The sequence below is a fragment of the Lissotriton helveticus genome, chromosome 2_1 (assembly GCF_964261635.1).
Source record: "Lissotriton helveticus chromosome 2_1, aLisHel1.1, whole genome shotgun sequence".
Lineage (NCBI taxonomy): Eukaryota > Metazoa > Chordata > Amphibia > Caudata > Salamandridae > Lissotriton > Lissotriton helveticus.
The window spans coordinates 1,453,106,202-1,453,128,689 of NC_136059.1; the positions used below are offsets into that span (position 1 = coordinate 1,453,106,202).

Below are 22,488 nucleotides of genomic sequence, written 5' to 3' on the forward strand. Positions count from 1 at the left end.
TGCTAACACCAAATTTTTAGTAGCCCCCCCTCGAAATGTGGCTCTAGTTGCGCCTCTGACAGAAGTTATAACCCACATACACCAGGCAACATGCACAGACACCAATATACCCCCACGGTAAGCAAGGCAGAAGTGAACAAGCATTAAAAATGCAAAAGGTCTTGCCGTTTATTAAGTTGAAGCCATTTGATTTGCTACACAACCCCATTAGCAAAGCAAATGGCTTTAACTTAATCAAAGGCGAGACCTATTGTATTTTCAATGCTTGTTATTGGATTGTAAGCACCATGGCCAGCGCAGGTCCTTGGTGACGCTCGTCGCGCTTGCCGGCATCGCAACTCACACGTCCTGATCCTAAAAGTGTCGTCCAGATTGGCTACTGTCACAATAACTTTCGCACACAAACAGATGTGGGCCGCAGTTAATTAAATGTTACAAAGAGAAGGCCCCAGCGGGCCCGGCTGCCGTTTTGTAGCAGAAGCGAAAAACAAACAGAGGTGGAAGCGGGGGTTGGGAGGTTCTGGAGAGATTCCTGCCCGATTTCTCTTCCAGTATAAGGGGAGGTGAGGGATAGGGGTTCAGCTCCTGTCCCCTGGTGCGCAGAAGCACAGCACCACGGCCCGGTGCAGCACAAGCATCGCTGGTGCAGGAAATTAAACTGAGCTATCTGCCAGGACAGTCAGTGCCCAGCACCGCACTGACACCCCGGGCTGAAGATTAATGGCGCTGTCCCTGGGCCACGTTCAGCCCTTAAAAGTCCCATGACAAATTAGTTTGGCTTTATGTAATGGCTTTGTTAATATTAGTTGGATCACACCTAGACACAGCAGCCCATGAGGCAAGGGTTCATCGATGTATACATGCACCTCTTCATTTAGGCATTTTAATAATATTAATGTGACCATTTTTTACAGCGGACACCACTACATTTAATCTTTGGTGAAAATTGTACCCATCTTATCTCACCATCCTTTTGAGGCGGAAAGGCCTGCCTAGTTTGAATGTTGTGGTTTGCACACAGTGTGTTGTGATTAAATGGGAAAGCATGGGAGCATGCACTCTGAGGCTTCGAAGCGCTTAGGGACATGAGAGTTTATTCAGTAGATTGCGGGCTTGGCTCGTTTGCCTGAAAGCTTCATGAATGGAAAGTGTGAGACTGACCCGCTGAGCTATCTTGTCAGCGTGAAACGGGGAGCAAGGTCTGGATTCTGAAAACAATGAAGAGGGGGCGTCTTAGGCAAACTGTGAGAGCATATGGCGTCCTTACAGACACTCCCAAGAATTGGGCAAAAGGATGACACACCAAGACCACCAGGGGTCACCGTCCTGCCCTTTCCTTCACTCACTGAGGCCCCTCAAAGCTCTCTGAATCTTCCAGTTTCCATCAGCGGCACGTCTTTTGGTCCATTGAGGGTTGTTTGTGGTCCTGCCAATTAACACTTTTCTATGTGCTGCATTTCTAAGCTATCGATCTACTTGATCCCCTGATCGACTAAAATAATTGATCTACTGCCCAGCCATAATCAAGGGGACGACGCAGCGCCTAAACAAAGCTATTGTACTGATGCGCTATACAAATGTTCTTACGAATGCGAAGCGCCCGCCCTTCAGTTTGCTTAAAACATTTAGCTTTTTCTTTTAAATCAGGCCTGGCTTTAAGGCAGCTGAATGCATTCAACGCTCACTGCTGACATCTGCTGTGGTCTACCAGTCACACATCAGCATGCCAGATTAGAGGTCAGTTCATTATTTAAACTGACGCTCTCACGGCTAAGTTTACATCACACAGAGATGTGTGATACCAGGTGTCTCTCCAAGTGCACACTGCTGTTGAAGGCCCAAGCCTGTTAAGTCTGTGCAAAGCTTCTCTGGCTCATCAGAGCACTCCAAAGCCCGGATGAGTCCGGCCCTGAACTTGAGCAAACATGTGGCACCCCGTGGGATATTTCATGTTCATATTAAATGCTATTTATTTCCCTGCATTTATAATGGTAAAGGCAGCTTCAGATTTTGTGTGAAACAAATAGCTGCTGAGAATTCTGAGAAACTTAAAAAACAGCATAACATAGTGTAAGTGTTTTGTAAATGCCCTTTCTCCCTGAAGGTTATCTTGGCCCTGAAATAGCAGATGTTTATTGTTGCCCAACTCGAAGACACTTGTTTTATCGACCTCGAAAGGATGAAAGACTGAGTGGACCCACAGGATTCAAACCTGTGGACATGAGGTCAAACAATGATCCATGAATGGCACCTGTTAACCCTGTATCCATGTGATTCTGTCTGTGATATTTATGTCTCCCACATGTATTTGTGCAATCTGAGGGGTAGCTCTGCTACCAACGATTTACTCAAAACCACTGTCACCTGCTGGACTGCAGAAGTATTGTTCTGTTGCCACGCATAGTATCCCGCCTAAAGTAGGGCTCTCTCACTTGCATGACGTGCGGAACGCATCATGTGATTTAAGCATACCACTACATTATCTCTTGAACCTCGGGACATTCTTTGGCACAAAGCTAAAGTGCCTCACAAAAAAAAGTTGACAGTTTAGAGTCTCATTAAAATGATGTGTTTACTACAATACCTCACATGAGCGCGAGGTCAATACAGCGCCTAACTAGAAAGTGTTGATAGCACAGAGTCTCATAAACGACGTGATCACTTTAGCATCTAACATAAGTAGCACCTAACATAAGTACGAGAGAACCAGTTTTTAGGCCTGGGCAGATTAGAGTAACTGAATGTTTTTAATCATGTCATGGCCGGTCGTGCGTGCATTCTGCCACACACTGTGTTATGCTAAGGCCTGAACTGAAGATGTTGCGCGCCGGCTACCTTCAACTCTGGGTCCGTCGCGCGCACGTGCACTGTTTAAAGTGAAAGCACGCCGTGTTTAAAGTGAAAGCACACCGCCATGCGCGCGGCCGTGCACATCTCTTGACGGAGCCAGAGTTGAAGGAAGCAGGCATGAACAAGATGGCAGCGGACTGTCCACTGTCCCACGGCCACGCGCATGCGGTCTGCTTTGGACAGATGGCGAGAGCAGCAATCTTTGTCCATGCAGGCATGAGCCCACGTGGAGAATCGATTCCAAAAGGTCCTCTCTGGCGTGGACAGCGCATGCGCTGCTTTCGCTAGGCGAGACCTAAAAACTTACTTCATTGAGCCCTTCCAGGACAAACACTGGCAGGAGGCGCTCTCCGGCATTAAGAGTGCATTCAGGGGGCATGGTTTGGCCACGCAGGAAGATGGCCACCTGAAAGAGGAGCTCCGTTGTGGGACGGACCCCTGATGAGATTTCTCCACATACCTACGTCATTGGAATTCCTTCTCTGGGCTCCGCTATCGCTGGGAAGCATGCGGAAGGTCCTGGCGGCATTTTCTTCCCCGAAGCGGCAATGGCATTCCTCTTCTACATTCCGGTGAGGTAGACGCACCGCTTTTGCAGCCGAGCCCCGGGACCTGCGCGCCAACGTAGCCGCGCCTCCTTGCGTGTAGTGCCGCGCCTTCTTCCACTACAGGGCCGTGCCTCCTCGTATTGCAAGGCCGCGCCTCCTCATTTGTAAGGCCGCGCCTCCTCACAATATGGAGACACGTCTTTTTGACTATCAGGGCTGCGCAAGCCCTGTCTCCATAGCGCTCCCTCCTGCTGTCAAGGAATAGGGTGAAGGAGTCAAAATTCAATCCTGTCAGGACCGAAGGATTTCCATCATTTAACGCTTTGCTCTTCCACAGTTTTGCAGTTTCCCTGTGCTTTGCCTCATAGCGCCTCCTCCTGTTGTAATAGGGAGAGGCGAAGGAGCACTACAGCTGTAAGCAAAACGGAAAATAAAGGAGAATAAGCGAATTGTATGACTTTCCTCACAAAACGCTCTTATTTGTGACAAAATCCTGCAGAGAAGTGTTTTTACTACTGCTCAATCTGATTTATCTCTGCCTGCTCTTTTATGGAAGAGGGAAATATTACTGTATATGGAACTTTCTTCTTCCACATGGTGTCACCGATAATCTCCTCATGTTACCTACACAGAACAACTGCCTATGTCCCGGAAGTGTGCCTCAATCTCTCTCAGGGCCAGTTCTTCCTGTAGTATTCGTGTATGCTATATATTTTACCTCAATTGCCTTTAGCTTGTTGCTTCACAACATGGTCTTGTGAGGAATATATCTCTGCTATTTTTATTGTTCTTACATGACGCCTCCTCACCTTACAAGGGCACGCTCCCTCACTTTTTGCGTGCATTCATGCTTCATTTTTCCCTTTTGCCAATTATAGGATTAAGGCCTGTTTATGACACTTACCTATTTCATCTATTGTAGTGTTTCTTGCTTAGGATTTGTTGATTTACAATGTGTGTTATTTTTACTTACGTTCTGGTCCGCCGATTTACCTCGCTACAGGCCTGATGTTATGTGCTATTTATTAATGCTATTAACCCTTTTCTTCTTACAGGTACTTAGCTTTGTTTGTGACATTGCACTCTATATTATACTATTTTTACGTCCTGTCATTTATTCATCATTGCTTCATACAAAGCTAATACATCAATTCGCTTCTGTAGGGCATCTGCACAACGGGAAGTGACAATGTCCAATAACAAGAACGGCAGTGAAATACCTAAACAGCCACTCTTTACTGAAGTAGTAAAACAATCTACTAGTCTGTCAACGAAAGGGAGCTTGTCTTCATCAGCGAATGCACCTCAAACTTCATCACCTCATAGTGATCAGTCACTATCCGACACTATGCAAAGAATATTGCAAGAGCTTTCTGGGGTCAATCGCCGCTTAGAGGGTCTAGATGTCACAATCACATCCATGGCTGGTGAAACTAAATCGATTAGAGCAGACCTTACCGCTTTTCACACAAGAATTGAAACTCTTGATTCTAAAATTCTGGCCATGGAGAGCCATTTGGATTCAGTTCAACCTTCCGACCAGGATCTTCTTTTTCTGCACAGTAAAATCATAGATTTGGAAGACCGCAGCCGAAGAGACAATGTTCGTTTTTTTGTATTTCCGGAGAACATTGAAAGAAGTGACACAAAATTATTCCTCTGCGATGCTCCCCCAATAATGACCGGTCTTTCTTTTGCTCCACCTCTTGAACTTCAACGTGCCCATAGACTTGGCCCTTTCCGTACAGATCCCTCTGCGCGTCCGAGGCCAATTATTGCTTGTTTTCTTAGGCATGAACAAATTAGACAAATTTTCTCAGCAGCCCGCTCACGAGGTCCCTTTCTCTTCCAAGGTCATACTATTCATATAGCTGCGGATTTTTCCAAAGAAACAAATGAACGGCGAAAGGCATTCCATTCAATGCGACCTCAATTGCGTCAGCTAGACATTAAGTATGGTTTATTTGAACCTGCACGCTTCCGTATTACCAGGAATGGAGAATCCAAAGAATTCTATGATCCTGCTCTTCTGCAACACTACTGGGATGACATCACAACTCAAGACATGGAAACACACTCTTCTCAATGTGATCAGTCTCAATCGTCTTCTTCTCCCTCCTCACATATGCCAATGCAACATCCACGCAATGTTAGCACTTCCAGGCAGAGGAGTAGAGATCTAAATCATCTTCCTCGCTCTCAGGATGATAGGGTGTCAGCCCTGCACTCTGTTTCTACTCTTACTAAGGTCCCGCAGAGAGACAAATCTAGATCGCCTCTTAAAACTCCTTCAGATGCTGACTGAATACTTCTTTATTGTACAACTGTTTATTGTGTGCTTTCATACCTCTTCACTCATATACTGTATTCAACTCAGTTTCCCTTTTTAGGTTTCGGCTACCGTCCCACTGCGTAAGCAGTGGGTGGGCGGAGCCGAAATCTTTTGTTAGAAGTATGGGGGCCTGAACACGCCCCTCTTCTCCATTGGCTGGCCTCGTAAATGCTGGCCAGCCATTGGAGGAGAGGAGCGTCACTCAGTTCAGGGCCCGCCTTGACACGATTCGGGGGCGTTTCTGGGTCTTTTTTTAAGTCCCGCCCTCTCCTCTTCCCATTGGCTGGAATTTTACCTTCCAGCCAATGGGAAGGGGAGAGCACGCCCCCGAATCCCTACAGGACGCTGTGCTTTCCGAGCAGCGTCTACCAGGGCCATGAGGTAAGCCTCTGCCCCCCTTTTTGTGTCAAATTTACGAGTGTTGCTTTTGGTACTTGCACATTTGATAGTGGTATTTTTTCTGAACTGTTTTAAAAGTATTTTTTCGCCACATTTATCCATGCACGGGTGCCTGTCTGTGTTGTTTGAGACTGATAAACGTCACCGTTTCCCCCAAGTGAGCATGACATTCTGTCCTGGCGAGCACAGAGGCGTTGGGGCGATTTCCAAGTTATTTATGACGAAAGACGATGCAAAGGGCGATTCCGTTTGGTGATGTACTCTTCACGTGAAGTTACTTCTGACCTTAGACCAGGGTTTGCCGACTGCTTTCCTACAAATGAATCGGTTATTCCGAAACATTTTTTTCTGTATTCCTTGATTTGTTGCGCATTTGGTATTGGGACGGACACCCTGAAATAAAGGAACAGCCCACCTCAGATCGGGAGTCTGTCGCTTGCAGACTGCGCTCGCGTCTACTCCATTCGCTCTTGGGCAGGGTTTTAAATGACCTTGCTGTGAATTCACGGAGCCGACGGCCCAGCTAATTTACAGTTGCAGTTTGTGTGGGGGGAGGGGGTGGTTTGGCGACGGTCTGGTGAAACATGGGTTTGCGTGTGCTTTGATTTTCACGCTTGGTCTGTTCTCGTCTGAATTAGTCTGGTGGGAATTCAGAGGCGCAGATGAGGGGGCTCTGCAGACCTGCACAAATCAATGTAAGTGGGGCGTCATTGTTCATTTAGCATCAATTCCGAACCGACAGGCACGGTGGCGAGGGACTGGTCGTGCCGCCACCAGCTGTCGCCAACATGAATGCGCTGCATTGTAATTGTGCTGCGTTAAGACAGCATGGTACGTGTTTAGCTCTGGTACAGAAGCAGCTTTAGCTGTCTCGCCTTACACAGGAGTTCCCAAAAAATAAAATAATAATCCTATAAATGCCCATGTCTATATATACCTACACACATGCTTTTGGTCAGCCTTCTCCGTCCATTGGTCTGTTCATGCGTCATTCATATTTTACCGTCGTCCAACACATCCTACAGAATTGGGATAATTGACCGGGTCACTTCAGTGATTGGCTCCCATCTCTGTGAGTGATGGCATTTCTTTCTTGCACATCTGGGCATCAGCCTATAAAGTAGTCCACTTCGGTGCCTGGGTGGGCACACCAATCTCTACTTACATTTCATCATTACTTTTTTTTTTGGCAAGCATAGGCACACCATCTTTAGATGGCAACGGGTTTACTTTTTAATTATTTTTAATGTCTGTTGCATATCTCTGCATGAATATAAATTAAAAATGCTGCTTGGCTAAGGCTCGAACTATTGCCTTTGACAACGCTTTGTATAAGTTTGTGTCTGAAACGAGAGTCTGCCATAGGTGCATAGATCTATTACACATATGAATGAATGATTGTGTACAAGACAGCCTTAGGAATTCATATGTATCTCTAAGCACTTACTATTGGTCGCTGCGCTTGGTCTCTAACCCCCAGATTTATCAAAGTCCTCTTTTGCGAGTCCTTAATAGCGATTATTAAGGAATCGCTATTAAAGACTCGCAAAACGGGATGCATGTAGAAATGTCAATATTTTTTGCGATTTCTACTGCTTCCTTATTTGCGATTCGCTAATTGCTAATCGCAAATAAGGAATGGCTTTTCCATTCATTCCTATGGGCCTCAGGGCCCATAGGAATAAATGGGGAGTCATTCCTTATTTGCAATTAGCGAATCGCAAATAAAGAAGCGATTTCAAGGGTGCCAGGGTGTCCAAAGGACACCCTGTAGCACCCCTGAAATGGGAATGTACATTGGTGTTGCGCACACACATGTCCAAAGGACATGTGTGTGTGTGTGTAACATACAACTTAGAAAAATGCACTAAAGTGCATTTTTCTAAGTTTCCGCTATTTACCACGTAGTTAGACTTCGCGGTAGATAGCGGCCCCATATTGCGAATTCGCAATTTTAAAAAGGTTCATGAATTGCATTTAAGGAATCTCTAATTGAGATTCCTTAAATGCAATTCTTCGCAATTTAGCGATTTTTATAATTGCGATTTTTGCATTTGGGATGATGAATCCCAAATGCAAAAATAGCGCTCGCAAATACCTGTAAGTGGTTCTGTAGGTCCACCACAAGGAACGTCTTCCTCGATAACTGAATGAGCTGCTGTTGCTTCTTCTGTGTACATTTCTTCTGATTTCAGCTTCTTGTTTCATAGGATTAATCTCTGAGATGCCAGTGGTTGACCCTCAAGGACTCTGTCTTCAGTGCTAAAAGACTACTCCTTCATATTGGTTTAAAATGAGCCCTGATTTTGTGTATCCTCTCAAAGACTTGTACCAGTGGCACAATGCGCTTGGAGCACATGCTCTCTGGTTTTGTTGTACAAAAGTAAATGTTACATTAAGTCAATTTTTCCGGCAATTGTGACTATTTTCGCCAGACCGATCTGCCACTGGGGCCAGAAAGCGCACTTCGGTTTAACCCTTGGCAGCCCTGCATCGAGTCCAGCAGGGCAAGCCTAAGGTGAGGAGACTAGGAATGATGGCAAGAGCCCTCAATGCCTAATACTAACCTGTGGTCCGGTATGTCCTCCCTTGATTGTTAGATCTGAGAAACGGGCAGCTCGAGCCCAGTCGCTGGTTCCACTGGTCCCAGGGGCTGCTTTGACGGACAGGTCCTGTACATCCGGCTGCAGTGCCTCTGTGGACAGGGAGGGTCTCCATATAAATGACCTCTTAGTAGAAGCTGTTACAGGGTGAAAGTGATCTAGTCATTGACTCGTTTGGGGCCTGTGCTGCCCCTGTCCAATTTGACATGGCTTCTAGCATCCCAAAAACTCCTGGACATTTTTTCTTTATCAGAGGGAGCAACCAGTAGTCCCTCCTCCCCTGGTTGAGGATCCAGAATCCCCCTCCCCCTTTTTAGGTTTCGCCTGGCAATCCGCTGCGCAGCAGCGTTCGCGCAGGCGAAATCCTATGTTACAACATTATGTGGCTTTGTCCCGCCTCTCTGTTCCATTGGCTAGCTCCATAAATGGAGGCTAGCCATTGGAACAGAGATGAGTCAGTCATTGTGGGAACAGATTCGTGGGCGTTCCGGCGATTTTTACTCATCCCGCCCCTTTAACAACGTCATGCGGAGGTGGTTTATTATTTTTTTTTTTAAGGTTTGTTTTGGCCATTTTGAAAGTGTCATTTGCAGGGGTGGGTTGCGCCATGTCCCGCTGTCCGTTCCTGCCCCCCTCCCGCTGTCCGTGTGCCCGTTCCTGCCCCCCTCCCGCTGTCCGTGTGCCCGTTCCTGCCCCCCTCCCGCTGTCCGTGTGACCGTTCCCGCCCCCCCTACCGCTGTCCGTTCCCGCCCCCCTCCCGCTGTCCGTGTGCCCGTAGGTGCTCGGTGGCAACGGCCCATCACTGGCTGCGCATGTGGAAGGGCGTGTGGGGTATCGATTTCCGCTGTTTTCACCGACTCCGCCACTCTCTGTAATGAGGAAAAGAAAATGGCGGAGGGAAAAGCCTGCGAGCCGGAGGAGGACCGCCCCAGCCTGACGGCCACGGAGCGCGAGGCCTTGGCCGGCATCGACAGGTGGGTCCAGGATTACCGTAGCTGGCAAGCAGTGTGTGTGTGTGTGGCTGGCTCTGGGGGTGTGGCTCTGGGTGTGTGTGTGTGTGTGTGTGTGTGTGTGTGTGGTAGTAATTGCTGTCTGCTGAGCTCGTCCGTAGGGTACAATAGGTCTCACATTTGGGAGAGATTAAGCTAATGGCAATGTAAATGACAATGCCATTTATTTATCTGTTTCCAAAACCAACACATAAATACAAAATTTGTAATTTACAATGCCAATAGCTCTAACTTTTCCAAAGGCGAAACCATTGCATTGTAAATGCTTGTTCATGTTGCAATGTCTGCTCTAATGTTATTATGTAAATTTTAAACTGTACTTTTTTTTTTCTTTTCTTTTCAAGAAAAGACACGTTTCCCGATATTCAAATGTTAATTGCATGTTTCGACATAGTGTTTAGCATTTCGCATGCTTTTTCTTCATTATTGGCCATCCCCTTGGAGGCATTAGTTTTATTTTGTATTGCATTTTATTCTTCTTAGTTATCTCAAAGATGGTAGCTATTATGTATATACACTTGTTTTCCATGTTCTAATGTTCTTATTATATCTACTCTTCCTCCTTTTCTTAACACATAGTATGTATATTTCTTGTTCTTAGATTCTTTGTGGTTTACATGTGGTAGATACTATTATTACTTAATTGTTTTATGTGTTTATAGGTAAGCTTTGTTCTCTTCTTCATTTCTATGTTTTAATCTCTTATTCTACATGTTTTCCTTTCTTTCTCATTTACCTTCTCCCTCGTGCCTTACATATTCTCTCCTCACATTTATTCTCTCTTCTTGTATTTTGTCTTTTATGCTTCTATACCTTTCTTTTTCACACTCTTTATGTTATATATTATGTATTTTTTCATTCTCAACACCTTTTGTCTTCATTTATTGCAATACTTTCTTAATCTTTTATCTCATTTTACACCGCAGAGGGACAAATCTCGATCACCTCTTAAAAAACCTTCAGATGCTGCTTGATTCCTTTTTTTCTGTTCCCATGTGACAACTTTTGTGATTTCTTGTTATTATTTTTATTGACTATTGCAGTTCTTGATTGATATTGATTTTGTTGCTCTCTTCCCTTTCGTGGATTTCTTGCATTATATACTATGATTACTTCTGATTCATGTTTCATGCTGAGCTGTATGTATTAATGCTATTCTGTCTTTTCAAGTTTGCATTCTTTTTAACTTATGAAGAGTATTTACTCCTTCTAAGGTATTGCTTATTACATATTCACTTTATGATACCATATATTACATGGTTGTTTGTTAAGGTAAACACTATATATTTAACTTACTCTGTATCTTGATATTGCACTCTGCATTTTTCTTTAATTGTTTAATGTATCTCACACTAAGTATTGTCTTTTTCTTATTTCTATTCCCCTGCTTTAATAGCTGTGTTTTTCCCCCTTCTTTCTTTGATCTATATTTTTCTTCTCCGTTTTCTATGGCATTATAATATCTGTTTTTTCTTATATTTTGTCTTCCTTACTTCTCTAACTTCTTCTTTCACATTCCTTCTCTTATGTATCACGTTTTCTTTTATTTCATTTTCTCTGATCTTCATTTTATTATTCTCTTATCGTACTGTCCTCATATCGCGATGTCAATGATTTTCTTTATTTCATGCCTTTGTGTTTCAGGATATTATATTGTGGTTACTTATGGCTCTGAAAATGTTATTTCATTTTACTGCGTTTCATATATTCCATGTTCTCCTTTGTTAGTTAGATCCCCATTTTTCTTTCCTCTGATGGGGTCCCGGCCCCCCTCGGTGCTGCTCTAGTGCGCCCAGACCCGCGGTTCACAGTCTCGGTTCTTTCTTTATTTTCTTACTTTGTCCTTTCTCCACTTCTAATACCTTTTCCTTTCTTTTCTACTTCAGGTATCCACTTTGTGTTTCTAAATCCTTTCGCATTTCTTTTTTCCTTTCTTTTCCTTCTCCTCCTATCTCTTTTTTATCAGTTTCTCAAACTTTTACACACTTTGTCTTTTGTTCCCCAGAGTAACATTCTTCTCTTTTTTTCTCTATATACTTCTTTCTTTTCTTCTTCTCTCTCTCATTGGCGAATCCTACTATCATGTCTTCTACTCATCCTTTATCAGTGATTTCCTGGAATGTCCATGGTCTCACCCATTATATAAAACGCAAGAAAGTCCTTTCATATTTACACTCTAAACGTGTGGATATTGCTTTACTGCAGGAAACACATTTGGATGAGGTTGAATCTAATAAACTCAGCAGAGATTGGGTTGGAAAAGTTATTCATAGTAGTATTTCCAAACCTGATCCCACCAACCCTAATCCTGTTCGTAAGTGTGGTGTAGCCATCCTTTTTCGGAAGTCACTTCCTTTCACAATCTCCAGGACATGGTCTGATCCGGAGGGTCGGTATGTCTTTGTTAAATTGAAAATTGGAAACTGTTCTATTTGTCTTGGCTCTGTATATGCTCCACTTGGTCCCAAAAAACATTTTTTCCTTCAAATGAATCGCCTTCTCACAGAAATCAATGCCTCTCAATTTCTCATTGGAGGGGACTGGAATCTTGCCCCAGATCCTGCCCTTGACAAAACAAGTTGTCTTGATATTGTTAACGCTTCAGATAGAGCCATTTTGCGTGATATTCTCACCGATAATGGTCTCGTTGATCACTGGAGGCTTTGCCACCCACAGGATAAAGAATTTACGTTCTTTTCTTCTACCCACGGCACATTTTCCCGTCTTGATTATTTTCTTCTCTCGCAAAAAGCTGTACAGTTGGTTTCAGAGTCGAGGATTTTAGAAGCTGCCATATCCGATCATTCCCCTGTTCTCTTGTCTCTTGATTTAGGTCTCTCTAGTCCGGGACTCAAACAGTGGCGATTGAATATAAACAAATATAAAACACCAGCAGGTAAACTTCTTTTACAGTCGCATCTTCGGGACTATCTCAGTATAAATGAGGACTCAATCTCCTCTAAAAGAACGGTCTGGGCAGCTGCTAAGGCGACCATTAGAGGTCAACTGATGCGTGATGCCGCTCTTCTTAACAAAAAAAATGCTGCCAAACAAGTAGATCTTGAGAAGGACATTCAACGGCTCTCTCAATTATATATCTCTAAACCAACCCTCCAGAATCGTAAACTATTGGAGCAGGCACGAATGTCCCTTAATAGTCTTTTTACTTCGAAGGCTGAATATGTCTTACAAAGAATGAAAGGGCGACACTACGAACAGGGAGAAAAAGCTGGTCGGTTATTAGCTGCACAACTACGCCAGAGGGAGGCTGCTATGGCAATTCCGGCTATCACATCAAACTGCGGTGATATACTTACTAGGCCACAAGAAATTGTTGAAGAATTTGCTTCCTTTTATAGATCTCTCTATTCTCCAAGCACCAATATAGATAAACTCAAAATGTCCACATTTTTAGATATGGTACATTTCCCACGACTCTCTGATGATGGTAGAGCTTTACTAGAGGGTGTCATTACAAAAGATGAGATCTCCTCTGCTATTACTGCCTTGCCATATCATAAAGCCCCGGGAGATGATGGCTTCCCTCCTGAATTTTATAAATGGACTGGTCAAAGTATGATTGATACTTTACATGCCGCATTTACATAAGCTGTCGAGGAATCTTCTTTCGGTTCTCTTTCCAATAAAGCCATTATAGCTGTACTACCGAAACCTGGCAAAGATCCCTTATTGTGTGGTAGTTATCGGCCTATTTCTCTTTTGAATTCTGATGTTAAGATACTAGCTAGTATTCTTGCATCGTGTCTTCGTAAAGTTTTACCCTCTGAGATTCATAACTCACAAGTAGGTTTTGTTCCCGGTCGGTCATCTCGAAACCATTTGCGTACTTTATCTCAGGTTTTGTGGTCAGCTAAACATTTTGCAGGTGATGCACTACTTCTTTCCCTGGATGCTGAAAAAGCATTTGATCGCATTGAATGTGAGTACCTTTTTACAGTCATGCAAAGGTTTGGATTGGGCGATCAGCTTATAGATAAAGTGCGATTGCTCCATGATAACCCATCAGCTCAAGTTAACTGCGGTGGTTTTCTATCTTCCCCATTCCCAATTAGACGTGGTATTCGTCAAGGTTGTCCACTTTCTCCTCTTCTTTTCCTCCTAGCAATGGAACCTTTGGCTGCTGCACTACGTCAATCTGCTGAAATAGTAGGTGTCCCTCTTCCAATTGGTCATTCTAAAATGTATTTATATGCAGATGACATTCTTCTCACACTTACTGATCTTCCCCGCTCTCTTTCGGTTCTTTTTCATATCATCAATGATTTCTCTTCCTTTTCTGGTTACAAGATAAACTGGGATAAAAGTGAAGCAATGCCCATGTCCATTGGTACTACAAAAGCAGCAATCTCTGGCTTTCCTTTTCATTGGCAATCATCCCGGCTTAAATACTTAGGAATATTAATTAATAGAGGTTTGGATAATATAGTCACGGATAATTTGACTCCTTTAATCGCGCAGATGCAAAGAGACTTTGATAAATGGAAAGCTCTAGGATTGTCCCTCTGGGGATGGGTTCAGGCGGTTAAGATGGTTACTTTACCACTGTTTCTTTATGTTCTAGGTATACTGCCTCTCCATATTCCCCTAAATACTCTTCGGTCCATTGACTCCAAAATAAAACTTTTTATTTGGGGTACGGTCAAACCACGCCTTGCTTTGGCCAAATTAAAGGCTCATCAACTACACGGGGGCTTAGGTCTTCCCTCCATTGAGCATTATTCACTTGCCCTTCATAATTCACAACTTACTTTTTTTCTGCCTAAATCTAAGGACGTACCTCAATGGGTTCCACTTGAACGTCATCTACTGGCTCCTGGTCTTGGTTTGTCTCTTGGTGACCGTCCTGACTCGTGCAGATCCGGTTGCTCCCCTCTGTCCTCCTGGGTATCGTAGCGCTACTCATAAGCTGCCTGTGCTCTGTGCTTTGTTCCTAATATTTCATCACTGCGCCGCATTGTCTCTCATCCTGGCTCTGACATTAGCGCTGCTTTGCTGCTTTGTTTACTGATTGCACTGTGCTTAATTTCATAGCGCCGACTTGTACTTTCAAGTGCTCTGTTCATTGCGCTGCTCTGTGACCCCTCACTGCGTCCACCACTCAGCCATTTGATTTGTGGATTTATTATTTCTGTAATAGCGCTCCAGTGCTCGCCCCAACCTCTCCCTGCTTACTGTTGTTGTTATTGTTGCAGCCATTTGCTGGCTGTGACGTCCAAGCCCGGCCCTCCAATCACGCTCCCGCCTCCCAGCTGAGCCTGCCTCGCCCCTCCCCTCCCAATATCCTCTTATGACAGAAGCTTTTGCGCGCAGCGTTCACGCGCAGCGACCGCGCCCAATCCGCGCCGAAGGTGCGCCAAAGGTAAGCCCGTCTACGCCCGTCCGCGCCTGGACCGCGCCCAGTGCCAGACCCCCTGCCCCTCGCGCTGCCCAGCCCCCCCGCACTACCTACGATACCGCCACCCTCCTAGCCCTTAACCCCGGTCGCGCCCCCAACTGCGTCTAAGCCGCTCCTGGACGCACCCATGGACCGTTCTCCTGCTACTCCTGCAAATTTAGCGGCACCGACAACATCTCCGCTACGACCACACCACAGATTCCCGACCCCAACCACCTACAATGCATCCTTCTCAACACCCGCTCGGTCCACAGGCACGCCATTGACCTTTGGAACCTACTAGACACCATCTCTCCTGACGTCGCCTTCCTAACGGAAACATGGATGAACGCTTCCTCCGCCCCTGACATCGCCATCGCTATCCCTGATGACTATAAGATCACACGCAAGGACCGCACCGACCATACAGGAGGAGGAATCGCTATCGTCCATAAGAAATCCATCCGCATCTCTACCAGCTCCGACGCCAACCTCGCTAACTCCGAACACCTTCACTTCCAGATCCACATCGACCCCAAGACAACTCTCAGAGGCACCCTCCTCTACAGACCACCAGGACCCCGCGCAAAATTCAGTGAAGACATCACGGACTTCATCACCCCACACGCGCTCCCCTCCAAAGACTACATCCTTCTGGGAGACCTCAACTTCCACCTTGAAAAGATCAACGACCGCAACACCGCCACCCTCTTAGACAACCTCGCCAACCTCGGACTTAAACAACTGGTCACTTCCCCCACCCACATCGCAGGTCACACACTCGACCCCATCTTCACCTCCAGCAACCATGTCTCCTTCAGCCACACTACGGATCTCCTCTGGACTGACCACAGCTGTGTTCACTTCACCTACAACAAGCCGAAACCCATCATCCACCTCCAACCAACTCTACAAAGAAACTGGAACAAAATCACCACGGATCAGATCTCCACATCGCTCCTTCGAACCTCCCCAGCCCTCTCCTCTAACGCCAACGAAGCCGCCTCCAACCTCACCCTTTGGTTATCCAACACCGCCGACACCTTAGCACCACTGAAAAAACGTCAACACAAACTTGGCTACAAGAAGGCCTCATGGTTCAACGATGATCTCAAGAAGTCCAAGAAACTGTGCCGCTCCCTTGAAAAGGCCTGGAAAAAAGACCCATCCACCAGCAACAAGGACGCCTTCAAAAGCGCCACCCGTACTCACCACCAACTGATCCGAAAAGCCAAGAAAACAGCATTCAAGGATCGACTTGACAACAACGCCCACAACAGCAAGGAACTTTTCAACATCGTCAAGGAATTTTCCAACCCCTCGGCCAACTCCAACGACATCACCCCCTCTCAAACCCTCTGCGACTCCCTAGCCTCTTTTTTCCACAACAAGATTGCTGACATCCACAACAGCTTTGACAACCAACCCGGAAGCCAACCCACCCTACCATCTGCTGACCATCTTCCTCCCGTAAACACCCTTAACGCCTGGAACCCAATCTCCACTGAGGACACCATCCGCCTGATGAATTCCATCCACTCTGGATCCCCCACAGACCCATGCCCTCACCACATCTTCAACAAAGCAGACTCCGTCATAGCTCCGCACCTCCGAGACGTCATCAACTGCTCCTTCAACTCCGCTACCTTCCCAGAAGACTGGAAACACGCTGAACTCACCGCCCTTCTGAAAAAACCAACAGCAGACCCCACCGAACTCAAAAACTACCGCCCCATCTCGCTTCTTCCATTTCCGGCCAAAGTCATCGAGAAAGCTGTCAACAACCAGCTCGCCGCCTTCCTCGAAGCCAACAAATCACTCGACCCCTCACAATCTGGCTTCCGAGCCAAACACAGCACTGAGACCGCCCTCATCGCAGCAACAGACGACATTCGAACTCTACTGGACAATGGAGACACAGTCGCCCTCATCCTCCTCGACCTCTCTGCAGCCTTCGACACAGTCTGCCACAGCACCCTTTTACAACGCCTCAGAAACATTGGAATCCAAGGAAAAGCACTGGAATGGATCACCTCTTTCCTCACCGGAAGAACACAGAGAGTCCGCCTCCCACCATTCAAGTCCGAGGCCTCTGAAATCATCTGCGGCGTACCTCAAGGATCCTCACTCAGTCCCACCCTCTTCAACGTATACATGAGCCCCCTCGCGGCCATCGCCCGCCAACACAACCTCAACATCATCTCTTACGCGGACGACACTCAACTGATCCTTTCTCTCACCAAGGACCCCAGCACCGCCAAAACTAACCTACACGAAGGAATGAAAGAAGTCGCCGAATGGATGAAACAAAGCCGTCTGAAACTGAACTCAGACAAAACAGAAGTCCTCATCTTAGGTACATCCCCCTCTGCATGGGACGACTCCTGGTGGCCGGAAGCCCTCGGAAAAGCACCCATCCCGACAAACCACGCACGGAACCTTGGCGTCATCCTGGATTCTTCACTCTCAATGAACAGACAAGCCAGCGCCGTATCCTCTTCCTGCTTTAACATTCTTCGCATGCTCAGAAAAACATTTCGCTGGATCCCCTCCGAAACAAGGAAAACAGTCACCCACGCTCTAGTCACGAGCCGACTGGACTACGGAAACACCCTCTACGCAGGTACCACCGCTAAACTCCAGAAGAAACTACAACGAATCCAAAACGCCTCAGCCAGGCTCATATTAGACATCCCACGCAACGAACACATCTCTGGTCACCTTAAAGACCTCCACTGGCTACCCGTCAATAAGAGGATCACTTTCCGACTGCTTACCCACGCACACAAATCACTCTACGACATCGGACCAGATTGCCTCAACTCTCGACTGTCCTTCTACACCCCCTCCCGCCAACTTCGCTCTTCCAGCCAAGCCTTCGCCACTGTACCTCGCATCAACAAGACCACCATGGGAGGCAGATCCTTTTCATACCTGGCTGCCAAAACATGGAACTCACTCCCCGCTTACCTTCGCCTCACCCAGAATCACCTAGCGTTCAGAAAGCAGCTTAAAACGTGGATATTTGACAAATAATCCTCCTCCCCTTCCTAAGCGCCTTGAAACCCTCTGGGTATGTAGTGCGCTATACAAATTTTATGACTTGACTTGACTTGACTCTTCTATATGGCAAGGGTACCAGTTCTTCTGATCCAAAGAACCCTATTTTATCTGCAATGTATAAATCTTGGCAGAGAAGTCATCGTGTACTACACTCTAATTCGCGAGTTCATGTTAAAGCTCCTTTATGGCTTAATTCAGCTATTCGCATTAGTGGTCGCACTTTGTCTTGGCCTTTGTGGCAGGAGGCTGGTGTCAATTCTATAGACCAACTCTTTCATGATGGAACTTTTAAACCCTTTTCCCAACTTAGTGAAGAATTTCATTTACCACCTACACAATCCTGTAAATATATTCAGCTTCAACAAGCTATCACGAAACATTTAGGCTCTCCACCTGATTTGCTCTCAGTATCTCCTATTTTGTCTTATTTGCAATTATGGGGCAATCTTAAAGGTGTGACGTCCGGCCTTTACAAGACATTTTTACACCCTCTATTTTCTCATCCTCTCTCACAAGTTCTTCAGTTGAAATGGCAATCCCGTTTATCAGTTGTATATTCCAATACTCAATGGGATCAAATTTTAGAAGGGTTGCATAAAGGGGTTCGGGAAGCCCGTCTCAAATTCTGTATTTTTAAAATTATCCATGAATGGCATTGGTCTCCTGTTAAATTGCACTGGGCTAAACTGTTACCACATACTTTGTGTTGGAGATGTTCTGCTTCCAGATGTGATATTACACATATTATCTGTGAATGTCCCCGTACTAGATCTTTTTGGCTTTTTGTGCGGAAGACATTGGCTACTACGATGTCATTACCTTTATCTTTTACGCCTGCAAACATTATTTTACATGATTTTCGTGGTTTTTTGAAACTTTCCAAACCACAACTTCGTCTTCTCCATACTGCTTTGGCTACGCCCAAAATTTGTATACTCCGTCATTGGAAATCTCCCTTGTCTCCTTCTCAGGAAGAGTGGTTGGTGGCAATGATGCAAACAGCCTTCCATGAACGCATATTCTATAATTTACAAGATCAGGCTCCCATTTTTCTCCAAATTTGGTCCCCTTTCCTGGAAACCTCTGTGACCGATGACTCTCACTCTCCTCCTTCTCCTACTCATACTGGTCCTTCTTAATTTTACTCTCTCTTTGATCCTTTTCCTCTTATTTTGCTACTGACACCTGTTCCCCTTCCTTTGTACCACTTCTCCTAATTTTTGTTCTTGTTACTCTGGGGTTCTTTCCCTTTTTTTTCTTTCTTTTCTATATCTTGCTTTTCTTTTCTTTTCTATTCTTTTCTTTATCTTTTCTTTTATAATATAATTTCCTAATTATGCCACTCATTATTATTGCATACAGGATTATGGAATATATGCTATTCTTGTTTCTTCATATTTGTTCTATTCTATGCACATTTCTTTTCCACTTGTAATATTCTCATTTGCCAATATTTTATTCTGCTGCATTATTACACTTGTATCTGTATTTTCATCTGAAACCTTTAACCGCATGCGTGCGGTAGGATTTCCGCCCGTACGCTGGGTTTTTCGTAATCGCACTTTACGTGACGAGCTGGGCTCGTCATGAGCGTGCGAGGAGGCTACCTCATGACGAGCCCAGCTCGTCATCAGCGTCGAAGGGGTTAATAAAAAATTTCAACACAAAAGTGCATTCAGCAACAGATGATTTTGGCTCTTTGGATCTTATCATACAAAAAGTGCATTAAAGAAAAATCTCATTGATCTCACCTTACTACTGGCCAGAAGAATACTACCAATACACTGCCTGAGTCGAAAAGGCCAGATTGTGACCAGATGCCTACGGGATGTAGCCGAATGGTGTGTGGAGGAGGGAGTCTGAATGAAATCTGTAAGAACTGACCTCAACCTACCAGAGGACCTGGGCTTTTAGTATGCATTTATTATGGATCTAGCACTCCCCCATATGAGCGCCCACCTTAAGCAGATGCAAAATAGGAGGACTGAAAAATACGTCTGCTCCAAGTGGTAAAACAAATAAACATGAGACACACGAACATGGAAACATCATATGGGCCTCTGGCATGTATGCTGCTCATGTAACACCCCTGTTCCTCCTGATCAGATTAGGCAGTGTATAGTCAAACCAAACCCATCACTGGAATTCCCGGCAAAATATTTTGTTTACTGTTATGTGTTGCTCTTTTTCTCAGATACCCCAAAAAGCAGAACGAAGCAAATGTGATACGGATGTCAATGTAATGCATATACAGGCATCACTATCCCGTGGAAGGAAACATTTTGTACGTAAAATAAACTTGCAATAAAAACATTTTTAAAAGATTTTCACAGACACAACTAAATGATACAGATGCTGGCCATTCCATTCGCACCAGGATGCAGGAGCAGAAAGTCTTACCTGTCATCTTTATTAATCTGATCCCCGAATCCGACGGTGTCAACCACGGTGAGCTTCAGGCGGACATTGCTTTCCTGCAGCTCATAACTTCTTGCTTTCAGTCCCACTCCAGGCTCATTGTGGGATGCGGGGTGGCTCTCAAACTCGGTGTTAAATATTGTGTCCATTAATGTCGATTTACCAATTCCCGTTTCACCTGTCAGAGGAAGAGCAGATCTTCAGTTCCCAAATCAAACTCATTCTTTTTTCAATATTTCCACTGTCGCTTTCTTCTTTTACAACCATGTCTACCAATTCTTATTTTTCATTTAATTCATTTAGGAAGCTAACAATTGGTCATTTTTTGCAGTAGATTTATTTTATTCAAACCACTGAGCGGATGTGAGCTTGTCTCTTAGGTGTTAATGTTGGGTGACAAAGATGTGTAAAATAGTGAGCTAAAAGGAGACTTCGTGGAGTAAATAAACAAGGCACTTGTCCTGCTGACACCCCTTAAGGTAAATGTGGAGAGATGGGAAGGGTGCTCTTGCCCCTAGGTGCAGCTACTTCTCACCTAGCCATACATACTTCTTTGACATTCAGATATGAGCCCGAAGCAAAATAGGACTTTGCATTATACCTCGCATAAATGGCTTCTGATGATGGGAAAGGAGCAAAGTGGTCGTGGGGTAGCCTGAGTCCATTACACTCTTGAAGAGTTGAGATTCGGGCCCTTGAATGAGATTTCCTCAGTCAAAGCCCAGGGGTGGCTCTAGGTTCATAGTGGCCCTGGGCAGGGAGCGTAAGTAGGGGGCCCTGGAAGAGGGGGTCAGGGCGGGGAGGAGCCCCCCGGAGCTCAGCAAGGTGTTTTAATAAAACGTCCAGAAAATACGTTAGATGACCAGTACCTGCGGCTGCTCCTACTCTTCCGAATTAGTCTCAGAATGATAAACTTTAGGAGGAGGAGGGTATTGTGACACACTACGTGGCCAGCAGTGGGTAGGGAAATAAAGAAGCCAATTGGGAACCAGGAGGAACGCAGGCGTGGAGGCCAGTGAAGAGGGGGGTTCAGGGTGTTTGGAAGTGGAACAGAGCCACCAAATCCCTGCCAGGGTCCGCCATGCAAATATGTATCCATCCTCAGAGCATTATTATATTAAGGATATATATTGGCGTAGTGGCCCCTGGGGTTTGGTGGCCCTGTGCAGGTGTACAGCTTGCACATGCCTAAGGCCGCCCCTGCAAAGCCCGTCTAAGCACTACACTTGACCTAAGCCGCATGTGGGTCTCTGGTTCATGGCAGTCGGGGGGGGACGAACAAGTTGCAGCCACGCTTTGCATTCACTCCTCTTGGAACCTAAGTCGATACTGCAGACAGGCAACTCCAGATACAATCATCGTTATCCTCTGCACCTTTAGGAGCACCCTTTTGGGGAATAGCAGCATGGCAGCCCAATGACAGCGCAAGCTACACCCAAGATGCTCTCTTCAGAGTGATATGCATCTGTGTGCGGTCGATATACATGTGATACACCTGGGTGTGTACTGGGGGCCTGGGAATGCTGATGAGGTTCAGTGAGTAGCCTTTTAGGGATTCCACAGGTAATAAGGTATTTGGAAAGATGATATAATGGAAACCTGGTGAGTGCTAGTAGGCGAATGATGTGAACCACAAAAGAATGACACCACTTATGTCAACTTTAGATGTCAAATAATCAAACATAAAAACGTTATAAGTGGACTGCTTGAATTAATCTCAGCTACTGATAATTACTCCAGAACGCAATCTCAGCCATTGCTTTTTACCCATCATGCCTTCCCCAGCAGGAACCATTCATATGCAAAGCAGCCTTGGTCTTGCTCCAATAGGAACTGTCCAGTCTGAGCTTTTAGGCCAGGTCCCCTCTGA

At 45.5% G+C, this 22,488-nt stretch overlaps 1 protein-coding gene across 4 annotated transcripts in view; it reads right to left on the minus strand.

Moving 5' to 3' along the window:
* Positions 1-22,488, minus strand: part of SEPTIN11 (septin 11) — a 606,565-nt gene that overhangs the window by 282,215 nt on the left and 301,862 nt on the right. For all 4 annotated transcript variants that reach the window (XM_078676377.1, XM_078676379.1, XM_078676376.1 and 1 more), the window contains exon 3: positions 20,601-20,796. In XM_078676377.1, coding sequence (XP_078532503.1) covers positions 20,601-20,796 — 196 coding nt within the window. The remainder of the gene's footprint in view (positions 1-20,600; positions 20,797-22,488) is intronic.